This window comes from Falco peregrinus, chromosome 14, assembly GCF_023634155.1.
Source record: "Falco peregrinus isolate bFalPer1 chromosome 14, bFalPer1.pri, whole genome shotgun sequence".
Taxonomy (NCBI): Eukaryota; Metazoa; Chordata; class Aves; order Falconiformes; family Falconidae; genus Falco; species Falco peregrinus.
The window spans coordinates 4,942,992-4,955,386 of NC_073734.1; the positions used below are offsets into that span (position 1 = coordinate 4,942,992).

The 12,395-nt window shown below is 42.1% G+C and overlaps 1 protein-coding gene across 2 annotated transcripts in view; it reads left to right on the top strand.

The window, feature by feature from the left end:
• The window catches only part of CA5A (carbonic anhydrase 5A), a 26,715-nt gene extending 14,320 nt beyond the window's left edge, over positions 1 to 12,395 (top strand). For both annotated transcript variants that reach the window (XM_027783880.2, XM_055819193.1), the window contains exons 3-7: positions 81 to 199; positions 1,963 to 2,058; positions 2,231 to 2,293; positions 5,542 to 5,697; positions 7,581 to 12,395. In XM_027783880.2, the coding sequence (XP_027639681.1) occupies positions 81 to 199; positions 1,963 to 2,058; positions 2,231 to 2,293; positions 5,542 to 5,697; positions 7,581 to 7,760 (614 nt within the window). In that variant the 3' untranslated portion in view covers positions 7,761 to 12,395. The remainder of the gene's footprint in view (positions 1 to 80; positions 200 to 1,962; positions 2,059 to 2,230; positions 2,294 to 5,541; positions 5,698 to 7,580) is intronic.

The following is a 12,395-nucleotide window of genomic DNA, read 5'->3' on the forward strand; positions in this document are numbered from 1 at the left end:
AAGGAGCACCTTGCTGTGTTACTTGTCTGGACAATTGTAAATCATGTTTATTAATATGTGTGTCTTGCTTTGTTTTTTAGCAATCGTTGGAGGTCCCTTGGAAAACCAGTACAGGCTAAAGCAGTTCCACTTCCATTGGGGAGCTATAAACGAGTGGGGTTCAGAGCACACAGTTGACAGTAAATTTTACCCAGCAGAGGTATGAGATCGAATGCTGAACAATGCGAATAACCTGTGGGGACTGGAGGCTAGGTCTCAGGCTGTCTGTGACTATACCACGTGCCAGAAAACTCCCAATTTGAAGAACTGCATCTTGGTATTAAGGATCAGGCCCAGTGGGTGCTGCAGCTCATCTACCGTTTTATTACTAAGCTCATGTTCACTGTGTTTTCTGGAGAAGAACACAGTCTTAAAACTGAACGTTGGCCCCATTCCTGAAAGTTTTTTCTTTTCCCTGGAGAAGTGTTTTCTTCTCCCTGAATGTCCTCAGGGGTAGCTGCCGGACAAGCCGTTGGCAGGCAGCAAAGTATCATTGCTATTCCAGCTCTGTCTGGATGGAGTGGCACAGCTCTGCTTGTCCTCCCTCCTTTGAAAGGGGAGAAGGATGAGGCAGAAAGCAGGCTGAGGGCACAGTCAGGTCTTAATGAACTCCCAGGTCCCAGCTAATCTGATGCAGATCAGGTGGACAGCAATATTGAGGTAAATGCACAAGCTCAGATCTCAATTAAAAAAATTAAGTGCTTTACCTTTGAGTTGCAGTAAGCTAAAAATTCCCAAGATGTATGGTCTGTTTTCTTGGGAGTACAGTGCGTGCGCTGCATGTCAGCTGCTGTCTCTAGTGGACCTCCAAATTTCCCAATCCTTGCTGCTTTAAAATCACTTTGTTGTTATTAAATGCAGAGAAAACAAAGTGCATGCTAACTACTCTTTTTAAAAATACACTTAAAGAGAAAATAGAAAATTTAATGCTCACACCCATACCCGTAACTCAAGAAGCCTGGTCCTGCTTACCTTGTATATAGTAACTGTCTTCTGTATGTGAGCCCAGAGCCTCAGCTAATGGTGGAAAGTTTATTCTAGTTATCGACAAATTTTTTTGTGTTTCATTAGAATAACATACAGCGGAGTTCTATGGTAATTATAGTGGTTATCATGATCACTATATTTTCTGTTTTCAACTCTTCAGCAATTATTACAGCAGCAAAACTTTTGTGATTAAGTGACTGCTAAGGCAGAAAGAGGGTCAATAAAAAGCTTGGAGCCAATGGGGAAAAATATAGAGTAAGTTGCTTAGAGAGGAAAGTGTAACAGGTATAAACACAGTGATATGCCAAAGGTGGAGAATTTGAAAAATGATTATTGCTTATTTTTGAGAAGGTGTTTATCTACTGTTAATGTGTTCATAATGGTGCCTGTCAGCTTGGCAAGATACTTACTAACAGCAGCACTGCAGGACTAAGTTTTGGGACTGCTGCTGTCTATCTATTTCATACAAAAAAACCCTTAATGGAATGCTTGTATTGGACTGTAAGCACTGCAGAGGAAGCTTATGTTACGTGCAGGAGAATGTTATTTAGCAGAACAGCATACTCTGTTCTTCCTGCTAAGAGGTGGAAGAGTCCTTCTGTTTCAGGTATATGAAACTATTTTTTGTGCCTTTAACTAGCATTCCTGTAATCAATCAGTCTGTCACAGACAAAATCCCTTTTGTGTGTGAAATGCAGTTTGAGTCTTTTTGTTTTGTTTTGCTTAAAAAAAAACAGGGGGGGGGGGGGAGGGGATGTACCATTATTTTCCAGTAACATTTTGGTCCTCACTTTTGTGTTGGGTGATTTCTGAGGTAGCTTGCTGCAGTGTCTCAGATTGCCAAGGACTGAATATAGCAAAGATCAAACCTCAAGTTTCCTGAGATTATCATTGTGCTCTGTGCATGTGTTGATTTCTCGTTCATTTGTATTTCAGTTACATTTAGTACACTGGAATGCTGTTGCATACCCAACTTTTGAAGAAGCTGTAATGGAGGGTAACGGCTTGGCTGTTATTGGAGTGTTTTTAAAGGTAACTTCACTTTATGTAATGAGCTGTAATGATGCCTTTTTATTTTCATTTCGTTAAAACCAATTTAGGACAAAATACCTCCAGATAGTGGTTGTTTTCAAAAAATACTCGTTAAGGTAGACATGTAGAATGTCATTTTATTGATTCTCTAACTCCTACCTGTCTTTTGCAGCTAGGAACACATCATGAAGGGCTGCAGACACTGGTTGATGCCTTGCCGGCAGTTAAACACAAGGTAAGTATTTTTTAAGCAGTTATCACTCGGCATAGCTAACGCAGTCATTCAACCTAAAGAATACTTTGAGAAGAGCAAAACACTAATAAGTGCTTTCTTCTTTAAATGTCAGTTGGGGGCCTGATCGAAACCTTGGGTGAATTTTTGATTATACTGGGCAGCGGGGGAAGCTATTTTTTAAAGGAGGAATTGTATACTTTAAGCTTTCCAAACCTCTTGGTTTAAGAAGTGATGCTCTGGAGATTGTATCCACTTAGAAAGGCTTGCACATGTTTACTGCTGGCCCTTGCTGAAGCCTGCCCTTCTGCTTCTGTGAAAGCAGGTGCCACTAGAATAGTTATCATATGGTTTTTAACTTGAAGGAACTTCCTGTGCTGTTGTTTCTTGTGGAATTAAAGCTTTCTGATTTTTGTCTGATCTTTGAGGAGGAGATTATTGTCTTGCTTTTTTTAAACGCTGTAAATTTTGTGCTGGTGGGACTCTTTCTTCATAGCTGATTTCTGACTTCTGCCAGGGGAGGGAGTGCTGCGTCTCTGATAGAGCTCAGGAGCAGCTCGTGCTCCTCCAGGTGCCCATTCGTTTTTGAAAGTACACACAAAAAATACATATCAAGAATTTTGCTGGCTTGTAAGTGCATGCAGTTGAAGTTGCTCTGCCATTATTTGTAACAGTAAGGATTCTTTTTTATCCAAATCAAAAAATATTTATGGCAATGCTGTGAAAATTCTGTCAGATAAATGTCAGACAAGTCAGTTCAGTACCAAAAGACCTACAAAAATCTGTGAATATATATCCATTATGAGAATATAACATTTTATAGCATATGAATATGAAAGAAACAAAAGTAGAGATCTTAAAGAAAGAAAAAAAAAATAGTAGTATCAAACATGAGGCTCATCAAGCTGTCAAGCTACCTGTGGGCTGCTTGGAAAGGGATATAATTTCCAAACAGTGTCGGTCACCCAGTAACTCATTAGCACTTGGTTTAAAACATTTGAAAACCTTTGTTGCCTTGCCAGCATTATCACTGACTTAAGCACTGAACCCTGAAGAGCATCACCCTGGTTAGGAGAAGGAGGGAGTTCAGATAATACCCATTCTGATGTCCTTGCACCTTCCTCTCATGTGAAGGGTGAAAACTCCAATCTAGAATCCAACTAGAGTCCAGCTATTTTTGAAAAATTCTTTACTGTAATATTTCTCATTCTCAGTGTGGAACTGGTAAAGCCTATCTAAGAAAACACAGGATCTTCCTTTCCTGCATTGCCAGTATATCCTGGAAATATCCCAGGAGTAAAATGTCTGTGTAGGAAATCATGGGCTCTGAAGCTCCTACATACTGTCTGGTATCTCACTTGTGGGAGTGTGCATTCTGGAGACATGAATACTTGGTATGATTTAAATAGAACTTTAGTTCTCTTCCCTCTCCCCACTGCCTAGAATCATGTGGTGAAATGTAAAAGCATTATTGTTTGCAGTCTCTTAAGTGTACCTGGCAGAACTACCTGAACTTACTCTACCACTTATTCTTTTTCCTGTTTGCTTCGAGCTCCCACAAAGACATAGCCAGTTATTCCTTTGCACTCCTTGTTTCTTCTGCACTGAATTCCTAATGGCTTGTGGAGACAACCACGATATTTAAATTTTGTCTACTTACTAGCTGCCTCTTGTGCCTCAAAACCAGCTTAGCAGTTTTGTACAAGAATCATACAATCATTTAGGTTGGAAAAGACCTTTAAGATCATGGAGTCCAACCATTAACTCGGGACTGTCAAGTTCACGGCTAAACCATGTCCCAAAGCACCACATCTATGCATTTTGTAAAAGCTTCCAGGGATGGTGATTCTGCCATCCCCCTGGGCGGCCTGTTCTAGCACCTGACCACCCTTCCAGTTAAGAAATTTTTCCTAATATCCAGTCTAAACCTCCACTGGCACAATTTATGGCCATTTTCTTTTGTCCTGTTGCTTGTTATCTGAGAGAAGAGACTGACCCCACCTGCCTAAAGCCACCTTTCAGGTAGTTGTAGAGAGCGAGAAGGTCCCCCTGAGCCTCCTTTTTCTGCAAACTAAACACCCCCGGTTCCCCCAGCCGCTCCCCACAGCACTTGTGCCCCAGCCCCTGCCCGGCTCCGGACACGCTCCAGCCCCTCAGGGTCTCTCTGGCCGCGAGGGCCCAAACCTGAACCCAGCGTTCGAGGTGCGGCCTCACCAGGGCCGAGCACGGGGACAGGCACTGCCCCGGTCCCGCTGGCCACCCTGTTGCAGACACAAGCCAGATGCTGCTGGCCGCCTCGGCCAGCTGGGCACACTGGGGGCTCATGCTCGCAGCCACCAGCCAGCCCCCCCAGGCCCTGTCCCCCCCGGCAGTTCACAGCCCCTGCCCCAGCCTGTCGCGCTGCGGGGGCTGGTGCGCCCCAGGCGCGGGGCCCGGCACCGAGCCGGGTTGAACCTCGCACCACCGGCCTCGACGGGCCCAGCCTGCCCAGGCCCCTCCGCAGAGCCCCCTGCCCTCGGGGACACCAGCGCTCCCCCCAGCTTGGGGTCATCTGCAGACTGACCGGGGGGCACTCGATCCCCTCGTGCGGATCGTCGGTAAGATCCTGACCAGGGCTGGCCCAGTACAGCCCTGGGGACACCCCGTGTGCCCGGCGCCAGCGGGATGTGACTCCATTCCCCACCACGCTCCGGCCTCGGCCGCCCAGCCAGCTCCCGACCCCGCGCAGAGCCCCCGGCCCGGCCGTGAGCGGCGTTTCTGCAGGAGATGCCGTGGGAGACGGTGCCAAAGGCTTCACTAAGGCCCAGCCAGGCGCCGGCCACAGCCTCTCCCCCATCCACTAGGCAGCTCAGCTTGTTGTAGAAGGAGATCAGGTCTGTCAAGCAGGACCTGCCTTTTGCAAACCCAGGCTGGCTGGGCCTGATCCCCTGGTTGTCCTGCACTGCTGCGTGATGGCACTCGGGATGAGCTGCTCCATAACCTTCCCCAGCACCAGGGTCAGGCTGACAGGCCGGTAGTTTCCCAGATCCTCCTTGTGGATGGGCATCACTAACCTGCAGTCTCCCGGGACCTCCCCGTTAGCCAGGACTGTTGATAAGCTTATGGGGTTTTAAATTATTATGTAGATCCTTATTAATATTCACAACACCTAATTTTGCGTGTGTATATGTATCATATACAGTATTTAATCTCAGTGTGAAATTCTTTGTAAAATTTTTTTCTCAAAATATATTTTTTTTTCTGGGGTTTAGGACACTATTATCGAGTTTGATGTCTTTGATCCCTCTTGTTTGATACCTTCGTGCCCCGATTATTGGACCTACGCAGGCTCTTTGACTACTCCCCCGCTTACGGAATCAGTCACATGGATTATTAAAAAGAAGCCGATAGAGGTTGATGAAAATCAGGTAAATCTCATGTTCACGTTTCAAATCTCATGCTAGCATCGTACCGTACCTGTTGGACTGCCTGCTGCCGCGGAGGGGAAGATGCACAGAAGTAGTTGCTTACCAGTACAGTAATTCTCTGTGAATACACAGAGATCAGTGGCTGCTTCGCACCAGGTATTTGGGAGGAATCCTAACTTAACAACAGCTAATGTTGAAAGATGCAAGATGTCTTCAGGAAGTAAATAAAGGTGCTTCTCCAGCTCTCGTGATAGTTTTATCTTGATCTGTGATAAACAGTGCCTTATGCTGGAAGCTGCCCCTTGAAAGCTTCTAAAGTTACTTATTGAAAAGCTGGATAATTTTGCTCTCCTTACCAGAATACAGTCCTTTTTGTGGTAGGGAGGGAGGAGAAAGTGCAGGTTTTGTGAAATTCCAAACTCTAACCTTTTGCACATATTCTTGATAGCTACATGCATTTGCAGAGGAATCTTGCGGAGCTAATCCTCTGTTCTTGCCTTGGTGGACTCTGGAGGTAGGGAGGGGGGTGGCGGGTGGCTCGGAGTCCTTCCCGTGCCATTCTGATGGTGGGAGATAGGGTGAGTCCCCGTTGGGTTTTCTCCTTTGCCTTTGTAGGCATGTTTACTCTATATTTGGCCATATTGCCCTTGAATTCTTTTTCCTTATACCCCTTTAGGAAGGACAAACAAAGGTTTCAGCAAATGTTTGTATTGCAGAAGTTATTTCAAGTCGAGGAGTTTGTGGGCAATAGTGTGTTCTGAGACCAGCCCTGACTTGTTACCATATGCCCTCTACTGCTTTTAATTTTAGTACTTCATGTTTCAATGTACTGTTATTCCTTGGTATGAAGTATGTGTAGGGGCAAGTAGAAAATTGTCAGAAGGAAGACTTACTGGAATTGTACTACAGTTGTGCGTTTTTTGGAAGTTTTTGTGTTTTTTTTTTTTTTGTCTGTTCAAGGAAGCGGAGTACTTTGAGGGCTGTTACAGCATAGAACAAGTCTGGGAGATTGTTGCAAAGCAAGTGAAAATGAACACCCCCCCCAAATCTACCATATTTTTGTTATTTAAGAGGCACTGCAAGTTAACTGTGCATTGTCTCTTGGTTTTTTTGGCTTTGATGAATAATGAAGTGTGAGTCCAATGACATGAGGCAAAATACTAATTATTATTTTTTTTTAATACAAATTTTGCATGGAGCTAGTCCATCTAGAAAGTCATGCTCCAAACAAACGCTAATTCTGAAGAATAGCCATATATGTGATTTTAATGGTTTAGTAAACTTTTCCTCTTTTTTTTTTTTTTTTTTTTCCCCCTCCCTTGGCTCTTCACCCATCCTTTTATGGCATAGAAAGGCTTATTGTTTACTTAACATTGTAACGCCCTTGTGAGCATTAAAAGCTGATCTGCTGCATACCTTATTTTAATCCCCAGTTATAAACAACTGAAAACAACTATGTAGGTTGTTGCTTGTTGAGGTTCCCCCATTTCTGGATGCTGGCATATGCATGTCTGTAGAAGATAACAGAACTCCAGGAAGGGCGTGAATTAAGAAGGTTGGCGAGGTTTATTTAAAGATGGCATATGTTCCAGTATTTGAATGGGAATCAGTTCTATCTCAGACATGCCACATTTGAGATTTAATTTGCCTGAAGATGGCAGATGATTGACAATTCATCTTCTGCATTGATACGGAGGATGGTGTAATCCTTACCAGCAGGTGACAAAGAAGCGCCAGAAGTTCCTGCTAAAATTTCACGGAATGCAAATGTAATAGTATCTTTGATTTTTTTTTTTTCCAAGCATGAATGATTGTGTTTTGTCATGAACTCAAGTAATTCTCCAGTTAGTAAAGTCACAAAACTGGACGTTTCTCGTTCTCAGCTGGAAGCATTTCGGATGCTGCTCTTTACTTCAGATGGCGAAGAAGAAAAGAGAATGGTAGACAACTTCCGCCCTCTTCAGCCATTAATGAACCGAACCGTCCGTTCATCCTTCCAAATCAGGCATCTCTTAAATACTGAAGTACAGCCCAAAGACCGTGCTGAGCAGATCAGGCCATAGATGGCCCATGAAACATCAGTCCGGACATTTCATCCAGACATATCCGTATACCTGGGCTGATGTTATTTTTTAATTATTTTTCCTTTTCCTGCAGTGTGTGTATGCCGTACAGTTTCATAGCCAGCCAGTTTCGGTTCTGCTAAGTGCCATTTGACTTATATTAGAGAAGCTGTGGGGTCGTTTAGTTCTGCTTTTTCAAAGTAGTAAATAATATTAACCCTTAACAAACTGACTTGCTTTAAAGCAAGGATCAGTAAGGAATTATTTTGACAGTTAAAGGAAAAATAAGGGCAGGAGGTCTCTTTCCCGATCTCTTTTCTGAACTGTTCTGTGTCTCTTCAAATGCTCTTTCATTTGCTTACATAGCAATTACATAGCTTACATGAATTAATAATCCAAACTAAAAACATGTAAGCAAGCAGAAAGTGTGAAGAAGTTAATAGCATTAATACTGATCAGGTCCTTTTGTGGAATTGTTTCAGAGGTTTGAGAACTAACTTCTCTAGTCTGATATACAGAGACAGTTTATCTTCTTCCTTATTTCTTGGTGTTTAGGATGACAAGAGGAGAAGGAAAAAATGAATTACAGAATCTAACCTTTTTCCATTGTATTGACTGTATGATCTCTGTTTGATATGGATGTCACGGAATGTCCATTCTATCTACACCACAAGTCAGCAGACTTTTTCTAAAACCTTATAACAGATGTAGAAGTTTTTAGCTTTGGCAGCTTTTACATTTCTGCGTCAATAATGTACCAGGAGAAGAGAGCAGAACAGAATTTACCAGTATCTCGAGACTGGCAGAGCAGCAAATTAAGCAAAAATGTCCAACTGATCCCAGGAAACTGATCACATCAAAGGAAAGCAAAATTAGATATGCCCCAGCTGACCTTCCCAACGGGATTTGGGGGGGAAAAAAAAAACAAACCCCAAACAATTTCTGAAACCTAATCCAGTGCTAAGAGAGTATGGACAAAATGCAGCATTCAGATACTTGGAAGGTTATTTTTTTTTCCTTCAGTAATTCATCTAGCAACAGTGTACTCTCTTCAAAGTCTTGTCTTAAGGTGTACTTCCCTTATAAAGAGTTATCTAGCTTCAAGATAACTGGGGACCAGATTATATTTATAGCACCTTATAGTACCAAAGTTCAGTGGTGGCTGAAATTTATTTGTGGACCAGATAAAATTGTTGTGTAAGCTGCCAGCTGTGGAGCCTTATCCTAGAGTTACGATCCAATTGCCACAAGTATTATCTACCTCTAAGCATACTACTACTAGCCATAATTTTCTCTCAAGCACCTTTCTCACTGGCTTTTTATGCTTTACTGTTTTTAACGATGTGCCTGTACATGAAAATCACGTATGGTCAGATTTTCTGATGAGGAGCAGGTCTATCTGTAGACTCATGACATGATCTTGATTGATTGTATTTGAGGAGTCATCCTGTGGAACAGATGTTGCTTGGTCTGCTCCTGCCAGTAAGCGAAGTCACTAAGCTGGTGTGACTCAGCACAAGTGAAGCCAGGACACTAGCTCGTCGATGCTAAATTCAGAACTTTATAATTGATACTTCTGTTTTTTTTAAGCCTAAGTGTTGAGTTTAAAAGCACTTTAACACTTTTTAGTGTGACCTTGATGATTTTAAGGTTTTTTTATGTTCTTATTTAACCAATTAAGTGCCCAGGTCCTGCCTTTTCTTCCTTAATAGCTCTACCTCAGGCTGTTGTTAATGTTGCAACACTTGTGCCTTTCTGTCTGGGCAATCTGAAACGTGCCCACTTCACCTCAGAGTGACTCTACATGGTAGATGTAAGAAAATCTCTTTTCTATTCCAGTGTAGTATACTTACTTTTACTGTGTAGTACGTTCAACATGGCAGTATGTATCTTCGGTTTCATTACCTCTCCCAAGCCCTTACTGCTCAGTTGACCCATCTTGCTTGACCTCTGTAGAGCTATACCATCTATACCAACTTGGTTGAACGATAGCATCCCAGTTGAATCTATACAGTCTTTGGCATCATCTTAGAATCACAGAGTCGTTTAGGTTGGAGAAGACCTTTAAGATCATTCAGTCCAACCGTTAACCCAGGACTGCCAAGTCCACCACTAAACCATGTCCCTAAGGGCCACATTGACATGTCTTTTAATTATCTCCAGGGATGGTGACTCCACCGCTTCCCTGGGCAGCCCATTCCAGTGCTTGTTAACCCTTTTGGTTGAAGAAGTTTGTCTTAACATCCAATCTAAACCTCCCCTGGTGCAGCTTGAGGCAGACAGACTTTTTACTATGTTCCTAGTCCGCAGAATCACATCAGTCATGGTTTTGCCAGAGAATGCTAGGTTCCAAAATAATTTTGGAAGGGATATCTACAGTTCTGGCAATAGGAAAAGAATTCTTTTGTTTTCTGCCTGAATGTAGGTGCTGTAGTCATTGTTAAGGTTGAGGGTTTTGTTCAGTGCTGTTATTGCAAATGCTTTTCTGAGGAGGACCCTGTAGAAACATGGCAGTGGTTCAGAACTTGTCTTTCTTTGAGATTTTTTGCTGCTTATTATTAGCAGTTAAGAAAAACTGTAATATAAAGACATCTTAATGTCGCCTTCACATTTAAAACACATTTTAAAAAAAAAAGTCACATACAGGTGACACAGAAGCACTAAGCTAGATATAGGTAGCCTGCATCAGTATCCCTATCGTATATAAATAGGTTGTTTTAAAAAGCTTCATACGATTGCTCAAAGTTTTTTAGTTGCCTTGGTAATTTTCACCAAATTTTTATGTACATCTGATCCACTGAGCCTGTTTCACTAGTTAATAGAGCTTCCCTAGCATATGCAAATACAAAAAAAGAAGTATTTTGCTCCCAGGGAACTACCATAGTGTAAACGTTTAATCTTCAGATGCTTCATAACGCTCTAGTATGCTCACACCCAACTGAGATCTCAGTGGTTAGGTTTGCTGCACTGAACCAGATTTTCTTCCTGGGTGTGTAAATCTCTGTAAGATGCTCACCACCATGCATCCATCAGAGAGAAAGTTGACTACTCTGTTTTCAGTGATCTTTCTAAAATTCTCATAGAAATTTACTTTGTTAAAGTATTGTCGTGGAAGTTTTGTTAGAGAATAGGTATATTAGCCAGTCATACAATCAATAAGCTATGCTCCATATATATTTACATAAAATCACATCTAAGTATACTGACATAAACCTAATTATTTCAATTTCAGCACTGATAGTTTCAAATATCAGGAAATGGGGTCGACGTAGAAAAACTTAACTCTGTGCTACAAATATAAGCTTTACAGGGATTTTCTGTTATAGTTATTTTGCTGGTTTTTGAGTCTTGCATTTACACATTAGTGTTTTAGCATCTCTGGGTAAGGTCAACAGTATCTCAGTTGCAGGGTGGATTGTCATTGAAATTAGCAGTCTGAAAATTATCAGAAAGATTGTTTGTTTGTTTGTTGGGTTTTTTTAACTTTTAGTTTACAATGACTGTACTGGCCTTGCAAAAGCTAACTGTGAGAAAAATAATTCTGCATGCCTGCACAAGTGTGTAAAACAGGAGATGGGATATAATTCTTTTGTCTTATTCTCTCAGTTGCATGAGGGGAAAACCAATTTGATTTGATTGTTGGACTAGAGCTAAGACCTGTAATGATTTTGCACAGCTAAGTTGAACTCTAAAGTGCCTGCATAGGAATCTTTGGGCTCTTTGTTTTTATGGTACAGTCCAAAAGGGTCAAAGGACACATTTGTGTTTGTCCTTGCATAGTAGTCACTTCTGTTACTTAACAGGGTACTGGGAGGCGTTCCTGTGGCAGTAAGCGCTAGGAATTAAAGACTGTAACAGAAATAATTTTGAGGACAGCTTACTGAAAAGGGAGTAGGGTTTTGGGCATAGGTCTGCATCCCTGTCGGTCTGACTTCCAGTTGCCTTTCAATGTTTCTGTTCAGTGTTGGTCTTACCAGAAGTCTCGTTCTCGGTGACTTCGTAGTTGAAGGACTTAATTTGCCGTTTGGATGGTTGCTCTGTGTTCCTACATTCCCGAGCATCCGCACTGGTGCACTTCAGGTGTGCGCCACCACGTGTACCTGGCCGCTCTTTTGTTCTCTTCTGTCAAGAATGGTTTGCGTTGGTATTTTTACTGCAGTTCTGACAGGAGTGTATCTTTTGGCTTTGAAAGCTTTAGAAATGGAGACTGCTTTGATCTCCCAAAAATCTACTGGGTTTTAGAGTACTGGAATCCTGCACAGGTTGCTTTTGAGGAAGGGTCCCTTCTTCTGCTCAACTTAATAGTCAATAGCGTTTGCTTTAAAAATTGCATGCCTTTAATTCGGAATGTCTTAACTTGTATTTCTTGGCACATCTTTGTTTTTTCCTTTGTGCCTCTTGTATTCCTGGCAGTTATTACATTGTGTATTTTAATGTATGTTATCTGCATAATCATAATTTACGCAAGTAATTGTCTTTGCGGACAACATATGTAACCGGGAATGCTGTTTGTTCTCCTAAGATACAGGCCTTTACCGTCAGTTTTTACCTGCTGTAAAGAAACTTCTAGCTGCTGGATTTTAAACTGTTACTTTAGTGTACAAACTATGTAATAAAGAAACACAGAGAAACCTG